A 15,119-nucleotide genomic window follows, 5' to 3' on the forward strand; every position below is an offset into this window, starting at 1 on the left:
AGCTGGGGTGCGCGTGTGTCTGCATGTCTCTGAGCGTGAGTGCATGCGTCTCTGAACAAATGCAGCAGCAGAGGTCTGTCTGGCGCGCCTGACAGATGTCTGCTCCAGTCCTTCATGTGCCTGTCAGCGCTAACACAAGCTAGTTTCATAACACGTTGTACGTAACCACTATGGTTCACCCACACACACACACACACACAAAACCATGCATGCACATGCGCACACACACAGAAACCACACTGGTAAACACACGCACACAGAAAAAACAAAAGACACACACACACACATCAATGCACACTACTGCTTACATGTGACAATAATAACTGTTAAAAGGCCTTTTTTATATGACAAGGTGTGTGGATGAATAACCATTACAAGCTATTTGAAAATGTACCAATGCATAGGGTATGCTATATATTAGCGTACAAATTCTGCGTTGGTGTACCTTCTTCGTGACGGCGAAGTGCCTCCAAAAAGACACTTCCGTCATACAAAAAGACACAATGTGAGATGGAGCAGATTAGAACATTCACAAAGTGGTTTGCGAAGACTGTCAATTTTTTTTATGTTACACCTGTTTAAACTAAATTATGCTATTGTTTTAATAACAGGGAAAAGCGGCATAGTCTATTGTCAAGATAGAAAAAATATTAACACATAAAAAAATAAAAGACTAGTCATCAATACTCATAATAACCTGAGAAAAGTTCCGACCAAGCAATTATGATGAATGATTTCTCAACGCTGGAGCCCAGAAGTGCATAACATAGAGATAAAATATCAAATTTATAATTTCCACTGTCTGTAGAAGAAAGTAAAATTTGTTATTAGGCGTTTGGGGAGAAGCTTGAACATGTAGGAGTGTTTTAGCAGGAATTGCAGCTCTTTTTGTGATGAGGTGTACTGGATTGTTTTTCGAAATAACAGCTGTTGGTCTGTGTGTGTGTGTGTGTGTGTGTGTGTGTGTGTGTGTGTGTGTGTGTGTGTGTGTGTGTGTGTGTGTGTGTGTGTGTGTGTGTGTGTGTGTGTGTGTGTGTGTGTGTGTGTGTGTGTGTGTGTGTGTGTGTGTAGGATCATGAGTGTCCACACTATCATAATCTACCCTACCCTTGCATCCACATATATCCATCTATCTCCCTCTATCCTTCCATCCATCTATCTATTTATCGTTCCATCTATCTCTATTTATCCTGCATCAATCTATCTATCCTTGCATCCATCTATCTATCCTTCCGTCCCTCCATCAATCTAAGTGTTTAACATCTAACATTTAAGCGAGTAAATACCAATCTCAACATGAATAACAACCCCCGCTAGCATAGATGCTGCATCAATCTCGTCAAGCAGAGAAGGGAAGACAAGGGATACACCATACTCCCTAACCAGGGAATTGAACCCCCGTCTCTGGGCAGTGCTACGTGATAACCCGGGAGCTCGGTGTGTCAGAACTGGTTAGCTTGGTAGGGATCTCTCAGACACTCCGCCGCTGTTCTCTGCTAGGATCGCCCCTCAGAACAACAGCTTCACTGGACCGGCCCTGGTGAACGCAGGCTGTCTGGATCCATAGGCCGCCTGCGTTTTCTGTTAGTAAACTCGGATAGTTTGGATCATGTTTTGGAGCACGGTCGTACCCTCACGTCAGGGAGGATTTACAGTACATTACATTGTATGACTTAACGTTCACTGTTTAGTCGTTTAGTGGACGCTGTTGTCTGATGCAGCTTGCATTGAGTTTGACTTCGATTCATGTCATTGGATCGTAGGTATCGGTGCGTGTTAGATACAGGCATTGTGGTTGGGACCCAGAATCTTCTGGCTCAAGTGCAATCACCTCTCCTCTCTTCAGCCCCCAGACACAGACACACACCGTTCCCCCCACTCCTCTGTGTGTTGAAGATGTAGCGGCTGCTATCGGACCAGCGCACCGTTCCTCATCACTGGCTCTCCCTCTCCCTATCCATCCATCTCCCCCTCCCCCTCTCCTTCTCTCTCCATCCACAAAGCACCCATCCAGAACCAGCTGGACTGACATTAGGTTGAGAAAACACAGCATGCCCTGGTGCCCCACCTTTCAACCTCCCAACACAGACCTCTTCCACCACCTCCACCCCTCCACCTCCACCCCTCCTCCTCGACCCCTTTACCACCACCTCACCCCTCCTCTGCCACCTCCACCCCTCCTCCACCACCACCTCCACCCCTCCAAGACCACCACCACCTCCACCTCCACCTTCACCTCCACATTTGTTCCACCGGGGCACCCAGTGCAATGGAGAGAGAAAGATATTCCACACTGGACGGACGTCACACCGGCCAACCGACGAGTCACACCAGTCCAACTGAAAAACAACCCCAAAGTGTGCTGGCAGACTGTGCTGAAAGATAGAACACCGTGCGTCACTGCGGCAGTCGGTGAAGGGTATGAATAGGTCTCATATCAATCAGAGAGGAAACACAACACTTTGAAATGGGGAAATTAAGACGTCACCACGGCTATGTTGCTATTGCTTCGCACACGCACACACACACACACACACACACACACACACACACACACACGCACACGCACACGCACACACAGACACACACACACAGATGATCTCCATGTACACCTGTAGCTGTTCAAGAGGGCCGGGGTGTAGCGATCAGACAGCAGCTTCTTGGCAGCTGTTGAAAGGGAGCGTTTTATTCACCCAGCAGGGGCATGGAGGGGTTAAAGAGACCCCCACATCCCCCATCCCCTCGCTTCTCCCCTCACCCGGTCTCGCTCTACAAATACTTTGAAGCCCCCCCTATTGTGTCGGCCATTTTGCTACCAAAGACAGATGAAAGGAAATGGGGAAACTTTGAAGTAAACACACACACACACACACACACACACACACACACACACACACACACACACACACACACACACACACACACACACACACACACACACACACACACACACACACACACACACACACACACACACACACAGCTCTCTAGTGATGCAGAACACACCCCCACACCTGAGTCAGGAATAGGAGGGGGATGTGTATGGAGGAGGAAATGGACAGATGGACAGGGCAAGGTTGAGGATTGGTTTGTTGATGAACTGTGTTTAAATTATTCTTGCTTGATTAATAATTATTATTTACCAATTTATGTAGTTTTAAAATGTTTACTTTATTCTACTGTCCTGTAGTTGCTAGCTGGCACTCTTCAGAGATCGATTTGGTATTGTCTTATTTTATATCTTCATCATTAATTCAATAATTATTCAGTCCGTTATGAATGGGGTTTTGATTTTTGAAATCTCACTGAAGACAGAATAGTATACTTCTTCTAACAGCTACAGTTAAAGTAGTCGACAAAAGATCCTTATCCGTCACGTGACAGAGTACACTCCTGAGGAGCGGGAGGAAATGAATAAAGCATTACAAATGTAATTAAAAGAAAGAATCTTGGAATATAACAGTGGTAGTAAGTCAAATTTAGTTTGCGCTTTAACTGTTGCTAGGGATGGAAATTCAGAGAAATCAGCCAGAGTAATTTAGATTCCGAAAGTATCCAACTGACAAAGATCCCACCCCTCCTCTAAGTCCTCCCTCCAAAGCCACTCTCCCAAAACATATGACTAGCTTGCTATTCATGGGCAGTAGGTCTGCCTCGCCTTATGGACGACTGTGGTCATGCTCAAGGAGTTCACAGGGAGAGTGCAACCAGGTAGGCGGGTAGGTAGACAGACCATTAGGACAACAATCTCGTCAGGGCCAGTGAGAGGAAGGGTTTATTACAGGCCTGAGACAGCTTTTTTTTCGGTTTCTTTGACAAAGCATTTAATTCACTGATTCGTATTTACGGATTCGTAAGTTCAACAAAAATGACATAAACCGCTTTTAAAATGAATTGCCTACACTAGCAATATATGATAGCTACCAACCACTTTTCATTTGAACTGGAGTTCGTTCATTCATTAAAGGGAAACTTCACCCATTTCCATTAAGCTTTGTATCGTTAGAAACCCACTCATATTTTTGAATGGTCGTGCATCATTCCCTTATTTTCTGGAGAGGCTTGGGAGTTCCGTATCGATCTCCAACACTTCCTGTTTAAGATGACGCAATATGACAATTTTTGAGTAGAAGTAAATAGGAAGTGTAAGAGGGGAGGATTCTCGTAAGACTACAAGCACTAGGGGGTGGGACCCACTGATCTAGCGGGAGTGGCCAGCGAAGCTGTGCATCGTGGTACATGCTGGGAGTTGTTGTCTTCAATCCACAAGCGCCAAAAAGTCACTTTCTGCCTTTTCTCGGTCAAGACGGCACCAAATTAGAATTTTATTAATTATTCGACTACATATAGGACCCAATTTCAATACATCATGCCTCCACCGGTGAAATGCTCCTTTAATGGCACAGAATATAACTAGCTAAATAATATCGAATTAAAAAATAAATGCTAAAACACAATTTGTACATTCCCCCCCGGATCCTTCTCACTGCCCACTCTGGTTCATGGACCCTCAGTGGGGAATCACTAATAAGAGTCTTTCCACTGCTCTGAACGGCTACTATTCAGAGTCTTTCATTAGGACTCGAGTCATACTGGCATTGTTAGTCCAAGGTTACCAAACTGACTAACGCAACCTAGCTAGTAGTGATAATATTGATCTTTAGGTAGAGTAATGACACTACTGGTTGCTGTAATGCTACATGATTTAATAGATCAATATATACAAAGTCATTTTGCCATTAATTTCCCCAGTCTGAAAAGGTTTTCAAAATTACACATTTCAATCATTTGCCTTAATTACAATGGTGACGGCTTAAATCAATGAGGAACTTAAATATTGATAACAAGGGTTCAATATTTAACACACGCACACACACACGCACACACAGGATTGATCTGCAGAGTGGTTATCCAGTGATGTCTAAATAACTTAAGAGATCGGTCACATATTGTGCTAGGTTATTGCTAGATTAAGATGATCAGAAGAGGAAATATGCAGTTTGGCGGTCAACATATCAACATAATATCTGATGTTATTCTTTCTGGAATTAAATAAATGGGACACATTTTTTATGTGCCTATTGATATCATGTAAATGAAGCACTGTAGTAGAAAATCGGGCAGTACTTTCCCAATGGTTGACCATGATGCCTAAGTAATGTTTATGATCGGTCATTCTTGCTTATGTTATAAGGTCGATATATAGACCCCCACATAGTCAGGTCGCTTCAAAGCCTATCAGACAGAAGGAGATTAATAACAAACTGCCTCTAAATTATTATTCACGAGCAAGCTAGAATCTTTGCCGATTAAAAATATATTCATCTACTTGAAAAATAATAATCTTGAAACATGGATATTCCTGGGACAGATACAGGCCCGGCAGAAACAGGCCCAGTCTAGGGGAATGGAAAAGTCTGGACATGCAATGCTGTATGTGTTTACATATAATGCAAAGAGAAATATGTTCCTGTTTCGCTCCCCCCTCAATCCTCATTCATTTCAGCGTTTATCCCTCGCCCTGATTTATTTGCGTATTGATTTTTTCAAATTGCAATTAATTACATCATGAATCAGAGCGAGAGCCCTTGCGCTAATGATGCTGTAACAATAATCTCTACCAGCTCCTCCATCTACCACCAGCAATAGGACTAAGTGTTAGCTACAACACTGCTCATAGCGGTAGCTGTGTTGGGGCAGTTTTTAGGCCGTGTTTAGGCCGTGCTTAGGCCGTGTTTAGGCCGTGCTTAGGCCGTGTTTAGGCCACGTTAAAGCTGCGTTTAGGCCGTGTTTAGGCAGTGTTTAGGCCGTGTTTAAGCAGTGTTTAAGCCGAGTTAAGGTTGTGTTAAGGCCGTGTTCAGGCCGTGTTCAGGCCGTGTTAAGGCCGTGTTCAGGCCGTGTTTAGGCCGTGTTTAGGCCGTGTTTAGGCCGTGTTTAGGCCGTTTTTAGGCCGTGTTTAGGCCGTGTTTAGGCCCTGTTTAGGTTGTGTTCAGGCTGTGTTCAGGCTGTGTTCAGGATAAAGGTGGTGTTGAGGTTGATGATTGGTGGAGTGAGGTCCGATGATGGTTGAGGGTTGAGAAGTGAGAATCAGGGTGGTGTTGAAGGTATGACGATGGTGAGGGATGATCGTGCTGGTGGTAGTGTTGGTGATGAGGAGGAGGGTGGTAATGTCGATGATGGTGGTGGTGGTGGTGGGTTGATGATGAGGGGGGTAATGATGAGGTGGTGGTAGGGTGTGGTAATGAGGGTGTTGAAGGAGTGAAGGCTTGTGATGAGTGTAGTGATGATGAGAGTGGCGGTGGCTCTGAGGGTAATGGCTCAGTGGGGGTGATGTTGGCGGACAGGGAGCCGTGATAGGAACAGATCTGAAACCATCGATGCCGTCGACACCAGGACTAGCGGTGCTTTATGAAAGTTTTATCCGTGAAATAGGTGTCTTGCTCAGAAAGACGTTTCAGCCATTTGCATGTTCGCTTTGTTTGGTTGGTCTGTTGGTTGAATGTTCAGACAATCGGTGTGTGTGCATAGCACAGTACTTTATTACCCCATGCCGTTTCCCTGACACATAATCAATGCTTTGAAATCAATACATTGATAAAGAACAGAGAGAGACAGAGGGTAACCGTGTTGTGCTTTGTTTTATATTTTGAGTTAGGTTTGTGTAGTTACCATTTCAATGAGTCTACAGACTTTGTGGACACAGAGAAGCACTGTCCTGCACCAGAACCTCAAGGATCGTGCAGTGTCCCTGCAAGGTCTCAGTTTGACACGCAGCATCAACACCTTGTTCAAGGTCAAAGGTCAAACCCTTACATCACTTCTAAAGAAAACCTAACGGTTGGAAAACGTATTGCCAACGTAATAATTGAAACACAGCAAACATTTTGCAGATTAATTAATTAAGATTTATTTCAAAGATAATAAAATCAGGTGCAATGAGTAAGTGTAAAAGAAAGGTGAAATTATGAGGATTTATGAAATTAATTTACTAAAAATAGAATTGTAATCTGCGCTCATCTAGAAAGCTCCTTGGAAATTAACTGAGAGAATTCCAGACTAATACGTATTTGCGAATTGGTCTGACGATGTCAGATAAGGGTAGTGTAGGAAGTGATCATGAATCTTTAATTATCATGTCGTATTATGTAGTATATGACATCATCATGAATGTTTAATCATCATGTTTAGTTATCATGGAGTAAACGACACGAGAACAGAGACTAAAAAAAGCTTTTCAGCCGCAAAACCAACAATGCTATCATCCCGCCCTCTCATAGCTCTTCCATTATTATTAAATTCTCTGAATAAAACGGTTATGTAGGTCTGTTTTCTCACAACAACTTTCACATGCCTGGGAAGCAATTGGAGTGATGCTGCACAGAGCTCAGTATACACTCTCAAGGCATAGAGCACATACAAAAGAAAGCACGCTTTTATCTCTCTCACACAAACACACGCACAAACACACTCTCTCTCTCTCTCTCTTGCCATCTCGCCCTCTCTCTTAGTCCACCTAAAGCATCTTAGTCCCACTCTCCCGCACCCTCTCTCTCTCTTGACCTCTCGCCCCCTCTATCTAGCCCAGTTTCACTCCCGCCTCTCTCTCTCTCACCCTATCGCAGCCTCTCTCTCTCACCCTATCGCAGCCTCTCTCTCTCTCTCTCTCTCTCTCTCTCTCTCTCTCTCTCTCTCTCTCTCTCTCTCTCTCTCTCTCTCTCTCTCTCTCTCTCTCTCTCTCTCTCTCTCTCTCTCTCTCTCTCTCTCTCTCTCTCTCTCTCTCTCTCTCTCTCTCTCTCTCTCACACATACCGTCCATCTCAAGCTGACACGGCCGGCGGCCATCGGGTGAGGCAGGGAGTGATGGAGGGAGGACGGGACCGAGGACTCACCCGGTGAGGACGACCACAAAGTCCATGACGTTCCAGCCGTTCCTCAGGTACGAGCCTTTGTGGAAAGCGAAGCCCAGGGCGATGATCTTGATGCCCGCCTCGAAGCAGAATATTCCTATAAAGTAGGGCTCTGTGTGGTCCTGCATGGGGGAAAGGGGTGGGGGGTGATTGACAGGGGGGGGGGGATAGAGGAGGGAGGGGAGAAAGAGAGGACGTGGAAGAGCGAGAGTGGGGGAGGAGTGAGAGAAGAGAGTAGAGAGAGAGATAGGGAGAAAGAGAGAGTGGAGGAGAGATGGGTGGAGGGAGAGAGTGGAGAGTGAGGAGAGAGGGGGAGGAGAAGGAGGGAGATCTTTTTGTTAAATATTAGAGCATGGCTAATGAAGTGAACACTCCAACAGAGAGAAAGAGAATAAGCCAGAGAGAGAAAGAGGTCTCCTATTTAATTCCTGAGTAAGATGACCAGGACTAATGACTTCATGGGGGCTTCTTTGTGCTTGAGGGCAAAAAATATATAGTATACATCATATCAGATTATTCTATATGATGAAGTCTTCTAATATGCCCTGAATTTGCCGTATGGGATTCATACAGTTCTCTCTCTCTCTCTATAGATCGAGAAGGCGGTGTGTGTGCGGTGTGTGTGCAGTGTGTAAGTGCCTGTGTAATTGCGTGATGTGTGTGCCACTACTACAAATACATTATTTCCCCCACGCCCCTGTAACCCAGTGTGATGACAGGCCCGAGAACCACTACAGCCACGTTGACAGCCACAGTGACAACCACGGTGACAACCTCGTCACCAGCCCCACCAAAGCCAATCTCTAACACCATCGTCCACCTGGCCCAGACACGTTTAGATGGAGGATGATCCCACATAATCCACAGAGGTTTTAGAGCAATGATGGACATCTGATGGGTGCCTTCAGCAGCTTGAAGACCAGGTAATGCTTGGATTCATGCTGCTGAAGGCCCAAATGATAGGGCCCATGTGATGCTTTTACGTCTAATCTTTGCGGAGGTAGGTTGTGGCCCAATCCCATTTCTACCCCCTACCACTTCCCCTTACCCCTTCCCCTTACACCTTCAAAACAAGGGGGAGGGGGAAGGGGAAGGGGTAAGGGGTAGAAATGGGATTGGGCCTGTGAGTCTGTACGTCCACGCCATAGCCCACATAGCCCCCCGCCATAGCGAACCATGTTAAGCTTTCAGTGTTGGAATTTCCGATGTACTCCTATGGAGTTGAGCTTTGAAGCCCAACCCAGCATCGACACGGCTCTGGGTGCAACAGACGGCTTGGATTCTCCACTGTGTCCAAACAGATTATAGCTTTGTTTGACATTCCAATACCAACAGCAAAGGCTTTTCTTCACTTTGCAAAGTCAAATACATGTTTAAGGATTCACAGCACCGAACTCTCGTCTGTTACTTTGCTATACTTTACGTGTTACCTCTCCGAAAGCGACATGGGTGATTGCATGACACATGATCCTCACATAATAAGAAAACACCAGACACCGCTGAATCGTGGACACGGAGGCATCAATGCAAGCAGTGGTGTAGAGACCCAGGGCATCTCATTGGCAGCATTCTGACATTGAAGTACAGTTTGGCCTCAAGTCAGCGTCTGAGGGTGTTGGAAGCATGGACGTATGGAGAATAATAACCAGGCCTTCAGCAGAGCACACGATCTACGTGCGCTAGGGTCCTAGACAAAAACAATCAGAGGTGTTGCGTAATAATTTAGCTGGAAGGGGGTTTAGGAATCGGATAGACGAATGCTGTTATAGGCGGCAGTGGAAGTGTGTTAGCATCTATTATGCATACATCTAAAATGGTTGTGAGGAATATAGATGCTTTGTGTACCAAGCGGCGTTAAGGCCCGGGCGCTAAAGACCTGCCATGGATCTGAGATCCTTTAAGGGGTCTGAGCCCTCCGCGTACTTTAGAGACTTAACGGCGGCAGCGTTGTTTATGCAGGATCATAAATAATAGCAGGATGCGGCTCTCTAATTAAAAGAGCACTCGTCTTGTTAATCTGCGAGACAGGGAGGAAGAAGGAGAGAGAGAGAGAGAGTAAAGTAGTCGTGTTCTAATGAACCACACACTCTCTGATGCCAGATAAGTAGCACACTTTATTTTCTATCCTTGGGTGGAAAAAGAAGATCTGCTCATCTGCCGAGCTTGCTTGGAGAATGACGGAGATCACAGGGACTTGGCAGACACGAGGAGGGGATGTTCTCCATCGGTGGAACGCAACTATTATTCTGTTTCTAAACAAGTGTCTGTTTGGTGTGGCGTGCAGCAAAGCACTTCCATCTATTTAATTCATTTAGCAGATGTTTTAGAGAGAGATTGGCCTAGACGCGACCTTAACGCGGCCTTAACACGGCCTAAACATGGCCTAAACACGGCTTACCATTAAGAATTAACAAATGGATCTGAGATGTCAGTCCAGTGTTTCTGTAACTCAATGGCCCCCGATTGACCACCAGGTGTGATGTGTATTAGCCATTACAAGCTATTTCAAAATCAACACATTTGTCCCACTTTTAAAGGCATTCTATTGATACCCAAGGTGTGATGCTTAAGAGCAATAACAAGCCATTTATCGACCCAATTGGGACATCACAAATGGGAGTGTCCAGTCCCATCAGATGCACGATAGATAGATCAGCATATACAAGTGGATACTGTTCACTTGGCAGTCTTGATTGATCGATGGATTAATTCATCAATCGTAGAATGTGATCCATCCATCTTACAACTGTCTGGACACTCCCATTTGTGATGTCACTACTACGGGATTGATAGACAAGATGGACACTCACCAGCCGTTCGGACATGGGCGTCTTGTCGTTGACGGGCAGGTGTTGCTCCAGGGCGAGGACGATGCAGTTGGCGATGATGGTGGAGAGGATCATGTACTCGAAGGGAGTGGGAGGGTGCAGTTAAGGGAAACACAATGCTCTCCTCAGTTCCATCAACAGTCATCGGTCATGTAGATTATAAACACTGTGGTCAGGGAATAATAGCGGGCCGTGGTGCTTTTTGATGATGTGTTGATACTTCTGTTGCTTCTTAATTCAATTGCTCTGTTTTCTAGTATCTCAATAAAGATAAACTATTTTATATCATCTTATCTAAGAAAATAGCAATCAAATAACTTGAAAAGATAAATGGGAAATATCTAATCAATATTCAAAGTTTGTGAATTCCAGGAATTGGAGAAAAAAAACCTTGCCTAAAAATGTTCTCCGGATCATATCCCTATCTAGATACAACTATAACATTATATTGGTCTGACTATACATATATTTAATATTGATATTTCGGCATACTTGCACAAAACACATTGGGCCGTGCCCCAGGGCAAGCTCAAAACATTTGAGGGTAATCCAAATATTGGACACCTGATCTTTCCAGGGCTGGCCCACTTAATCTCTATCCAAACGTTCGGAAATCGGGAAATTCATTTTTTTCACGCTAATTTCCCACTGGTAATGCAAGACAAACGTTTGCAAAGTATAAGTGAAAAGGGAATTGGGAGACCTTAGGGCCGTTAAGAGGAGACAAACACTCTGTATCAGCGTCATACAACAAGCACAGCTCTGGTTTGAATAAACAACCTAAGTAGAATGTAGCCTATGTGATAAGAGCTGTTGCTGTCCTAATTGTGAGTCCCTGAATAGAGGAGGAAGAACAGATCAACGCAAGAAGGCCACGGATAGACAAAAAATGTATAGGCGTTTCTTTTTTCATTTGATGGGTGAACGCTCTTGCAACTCTCGCGCGCACACACACACACACACACACACACACACACACACACACACACACACACACACACACACACACACACACACACACACACACACACACACACACACACACACACACACACACACACACACACACACACACACACACACACACACACACACAAAATCCAGCTGTCTGCTTTCGTTTGTCATGCGCCCTCTCTGCTCCAAAGCCTCGGCTCGCGCGGACGCGTGGGCGCGTTCAGCACCGCGGACAGCAGTACGAGGCGTTCTAGCGACGTCCGAGCAACGGTCCCAACTCGACGGAGGCTTATATAAATAAGATTTTCTTTTTTAAATCTGTTAGCACGACTAAACGCTTGTTAAATTAAAAAATACCCTGCGTACCTCGTCCATCTATGCGAGGTTGATCATGGGCGCTAGTCACGAAACTATGTATTCATCTCAAAATATTGAATTAGGTTACGTACGGTTAACCAATTCATCATCATCACATCGCTAACCAAACGACGTAAGTTAGGAGCGTCGTTACCTATTCGGGCAGACAGTTACGATGTTGTATCAGGCCTAAGTTGTGCGAAAGTCTTCCTATGCAACGATTTAACACACAGGCGAAGCCAGCTCCGAGGTGGTGGGCTTTAAGGTGAACAAGGCTGCGACACAAGACAGAAACAAAGAGGCTATACTAGCCGATACAAGAGGAGCTAACTTTGCTCGACGCCCAGATACGAAGCGACAGGTGCGTTGAGTGGCAAGCGGAAAGCGGTGCTCTACAAGCGGCCATTCAACCGAGTCTGAAGAGGAGTTGTTGAAAACATCTAACTACAACTCAGCGGAGGCTATAGACGAGTTGTCTCTTCTATACATCTCAGTAAAACCCCTGTGTTGGTCTGCTTAGACGCTCATGTTGACACACGCCACAATCAACACTTCTGTCCAAGCTCGAAGCGACATATACAAACACGTTTGACACCACTTCGGTTCACTCTTGAACCGAGTCAAATGTGATATTAAGGATATGGCCACTCGGTGATTCGTTTTGCATACTTCCGAATGAGGTTGTCCTCGCGGAAGATGAACAGGGAGCGGTTGACGGTGAAGCAGTTTTGTTTGACAGGGTTGGGGTTGTATATGGCCATTGTCCTGGCTCGTTGAGCCATCGACTGCTTGTACATCCTCTGGCCCCCTGGAGCACCGCCACCCCGGGCACCCCCTCTCCCGCCGCCCGGTCCACCTCTGCCTCCGCCTCCACCACCTCCTCCATAGCGGCTGGGGAGATCTTCTGAGAAGCGAGCCATTCTGGGAACGCACAGATCCAACAAGGAGAATCCAAACGTGTGTCAATGCAAATGGAGGGGAGAAGCATCACAACCAGCACGCCGGTCCAAACCACAGCCAGAGCATTGGTGATTATTACGAACAGGCTGGTTGAGGAAATCAAACAAAATCTGCTTCAGTGGAAATCTTTTTCTGTTGTTCCTCCCCATTCACCCATCTTCCATGGAATCGAGGTAATTAAAAAACAAAGAAAAGTAGCCTAAGTTTGCCCCCTGAACGCAAAATCTTGAGGGGAGCGATTTGAGTCGATGGAGGAGACTACTGAAGATTCATTTCAGATCTCAGCCAGATCCATCTCAAGTCCGGATCGGGGTGTGATCGCGCTGAAGGAAATCCATCGCTTCTGTCTAAAGATGACAGAACCATGCCAGCATGCAAAACACCAGTTGAAAGTCCCACGAAACGCTCCGTTCTCGATATCGTGGAACAAAAAAACAGTCTTTTTTTTCTTCCTCCCTCAGCTTGACAGCAAAAAAAAATATCTCTAAGAAAGCAATCGAGCAGGAGACATGGTCCTCTGGTTTCTGCTCGGTCGCTCTCAGTATGGGGGCTGCTCTGCGACCCTCCTAGACTAGAATGAGCGCATGTGACCAGAATGGGCCAATCGGTGACGCGAGCGCACAAATACTCGCTAACTCTCCAGTGAATGTGCGAGAAACCGGTGTTTTATAAGACACACAACGTTTGATGATACTAGAACTGGTTGCAAATTACAAATAAAAACAATAGACTTCCACGGCAGGTAGGCTATTTTGCCTACAGCACGATGTGAGCAGTGGCCTATGTATAATGTTGGAGTTCTCAGGGAGGATTTGTTCCATGATGATTACGCTTTTATGAACGTCCCTTAATAGCATGTTTCCCACTATAATTGTTATCTCCCATTAGGAGGCAGGGCAGGGCCTATCTTTCTCAAGGGAACACAAAACGTATTATATGACGACAGAGACTGCACAGTCTACATCATAATGCTTGATCAAATTAGCTATTAAATTAACTCCAAAACACTGTTATATTCCTCGTGAATATGAAAATAGTCGAATGTTAAGTGACGTCTTTATGTGTTGAATATCGTTTAGTAGGCTAGGCAATTCAGAGGAAGGCTATATCCACAGGTCTGGATCGTCATGAAATAGATTTTTGATCTGGGATTTTGATCGGATCAGGCTGCTTGTTGCCAAGGAAATATAGTTGATCTATTCTACGGAGTCCTTCACTCCGACTCGAACAAGAACCAATCTGTTGGCGGCTTCTGTGTAGTTCAATGAAAAAAACATGGTGTTTTACCGGGGGCCTACGTTATTGTTTATTCTTTTAATCTCTTTGTATCAGGTCATATTATGTTCTGTGGCATATTTGGCCAACTTTTGTTGCGTTTTTCCCCATTTAATTTGAAATGTATCGTCGTTGTGGTATTTACCGTGTGGTTTTACAGTAGCCTACAGGGAAGGCAGGAGCCCTAATGTTGGACAAAGTATCATCGAAAAATCAAAAAGCAGTGAACTCACTTGGTTGACCACGGCGTGCTGTTGAGTGCCTCATGTCTCTCGACCATGACACGCACGCCATGCCCTCGCGCCGGCCTGGACGTCTCGCCCAGCTGTACTACGCTGCTGTAACGATGTGGCTCTGCACACGTGTCCTCCGCTCTCCGTGACGTCTCGGAATCACCACGCGAGTCTTCCTTCTCCTCGAGCGCGTCGACCACCGCTTGCTGATGACCAGTTCGCTCGTGCGTTTGAGACCACGTCTCTTCGAATCCCGAGCCCAAAGTAAGCGTCTTCCAGTTGTTGGATGTAAACGATCTTAGGGCTGGGACACATTTCAAAATAAACTGTTTGTCTACAGATTAAGTTAGTCATCCTTATTTAAATTCCATGTATGCCCATACATCCCGGGGTGCTTAATTTCATAAAAAATATTTCTAGATTTCAGATATTCATTGCGGCAATATATGGCCGAGCCTATAGCATAATTGGAAGTTGAGTGTCAAAGTGCTATCAAGTGGTGTCCGTTTGATATTTAGCCTAGGCCTATGTTTGAAAGTGTTTGGTCTTTATTTGAAAAGGGTGAGGACAATATAGGCAGGTGGCACAAAAACTGCATATTATCGA

General features: G+C 45.3%; 1 protein-coding gene across 1 annotated transcript in view; it reads right to left on the bottom strand.

Moving 5' to 3' along the window:
• The window catches only part of cacna1bb (calcium channel, voltage-dependent, N type, alpha 1B subunit, b), a 123,283-nt gene extending 110,315 nt beyond the window's left edge, over nt 1-12,968 (bottom strand). Inside the window, exons 1-3 of the mRNA XM_056578968.1 lie at nt 12,688-12,968; nt 10,717-10,822; nt 7,889-8,028 (exon numbers count right to left, since the gene is read on the bottom strand). Of these exons, the coding sequence (XP_056434943.1) occupies nt 7,889-8,028; nt 10,717-10,822; nt 12,688-12,965 (524 nt within the window). The 5' untranslated portion in view covers nt 12,966-12,968. The remainder of the gene's footprint in view (nt 1-7,888; nt 8,029-10,716; nt 10,823-12,687) is intronic.
• Between the last annotated feature and the right edge of the window lie 2,151 nt (nt 12,969-15,119).

Source organism: Gadus chalcogrammus, chromosome 19 (genome assembly GCF_026213295.1).
Source record: "Gadus chalcogrammus isolate NIFS_2021 chromosome 19, NIFS_Gcha_1.0, whole genome shotgun sequence".
Classification (NCBI taxonomy): Eukaryota; Metazoa; Chordata; class Actinopteri; order Gadiformes; family Gadidae; genus Gadus; species Gadus chalcogrammus.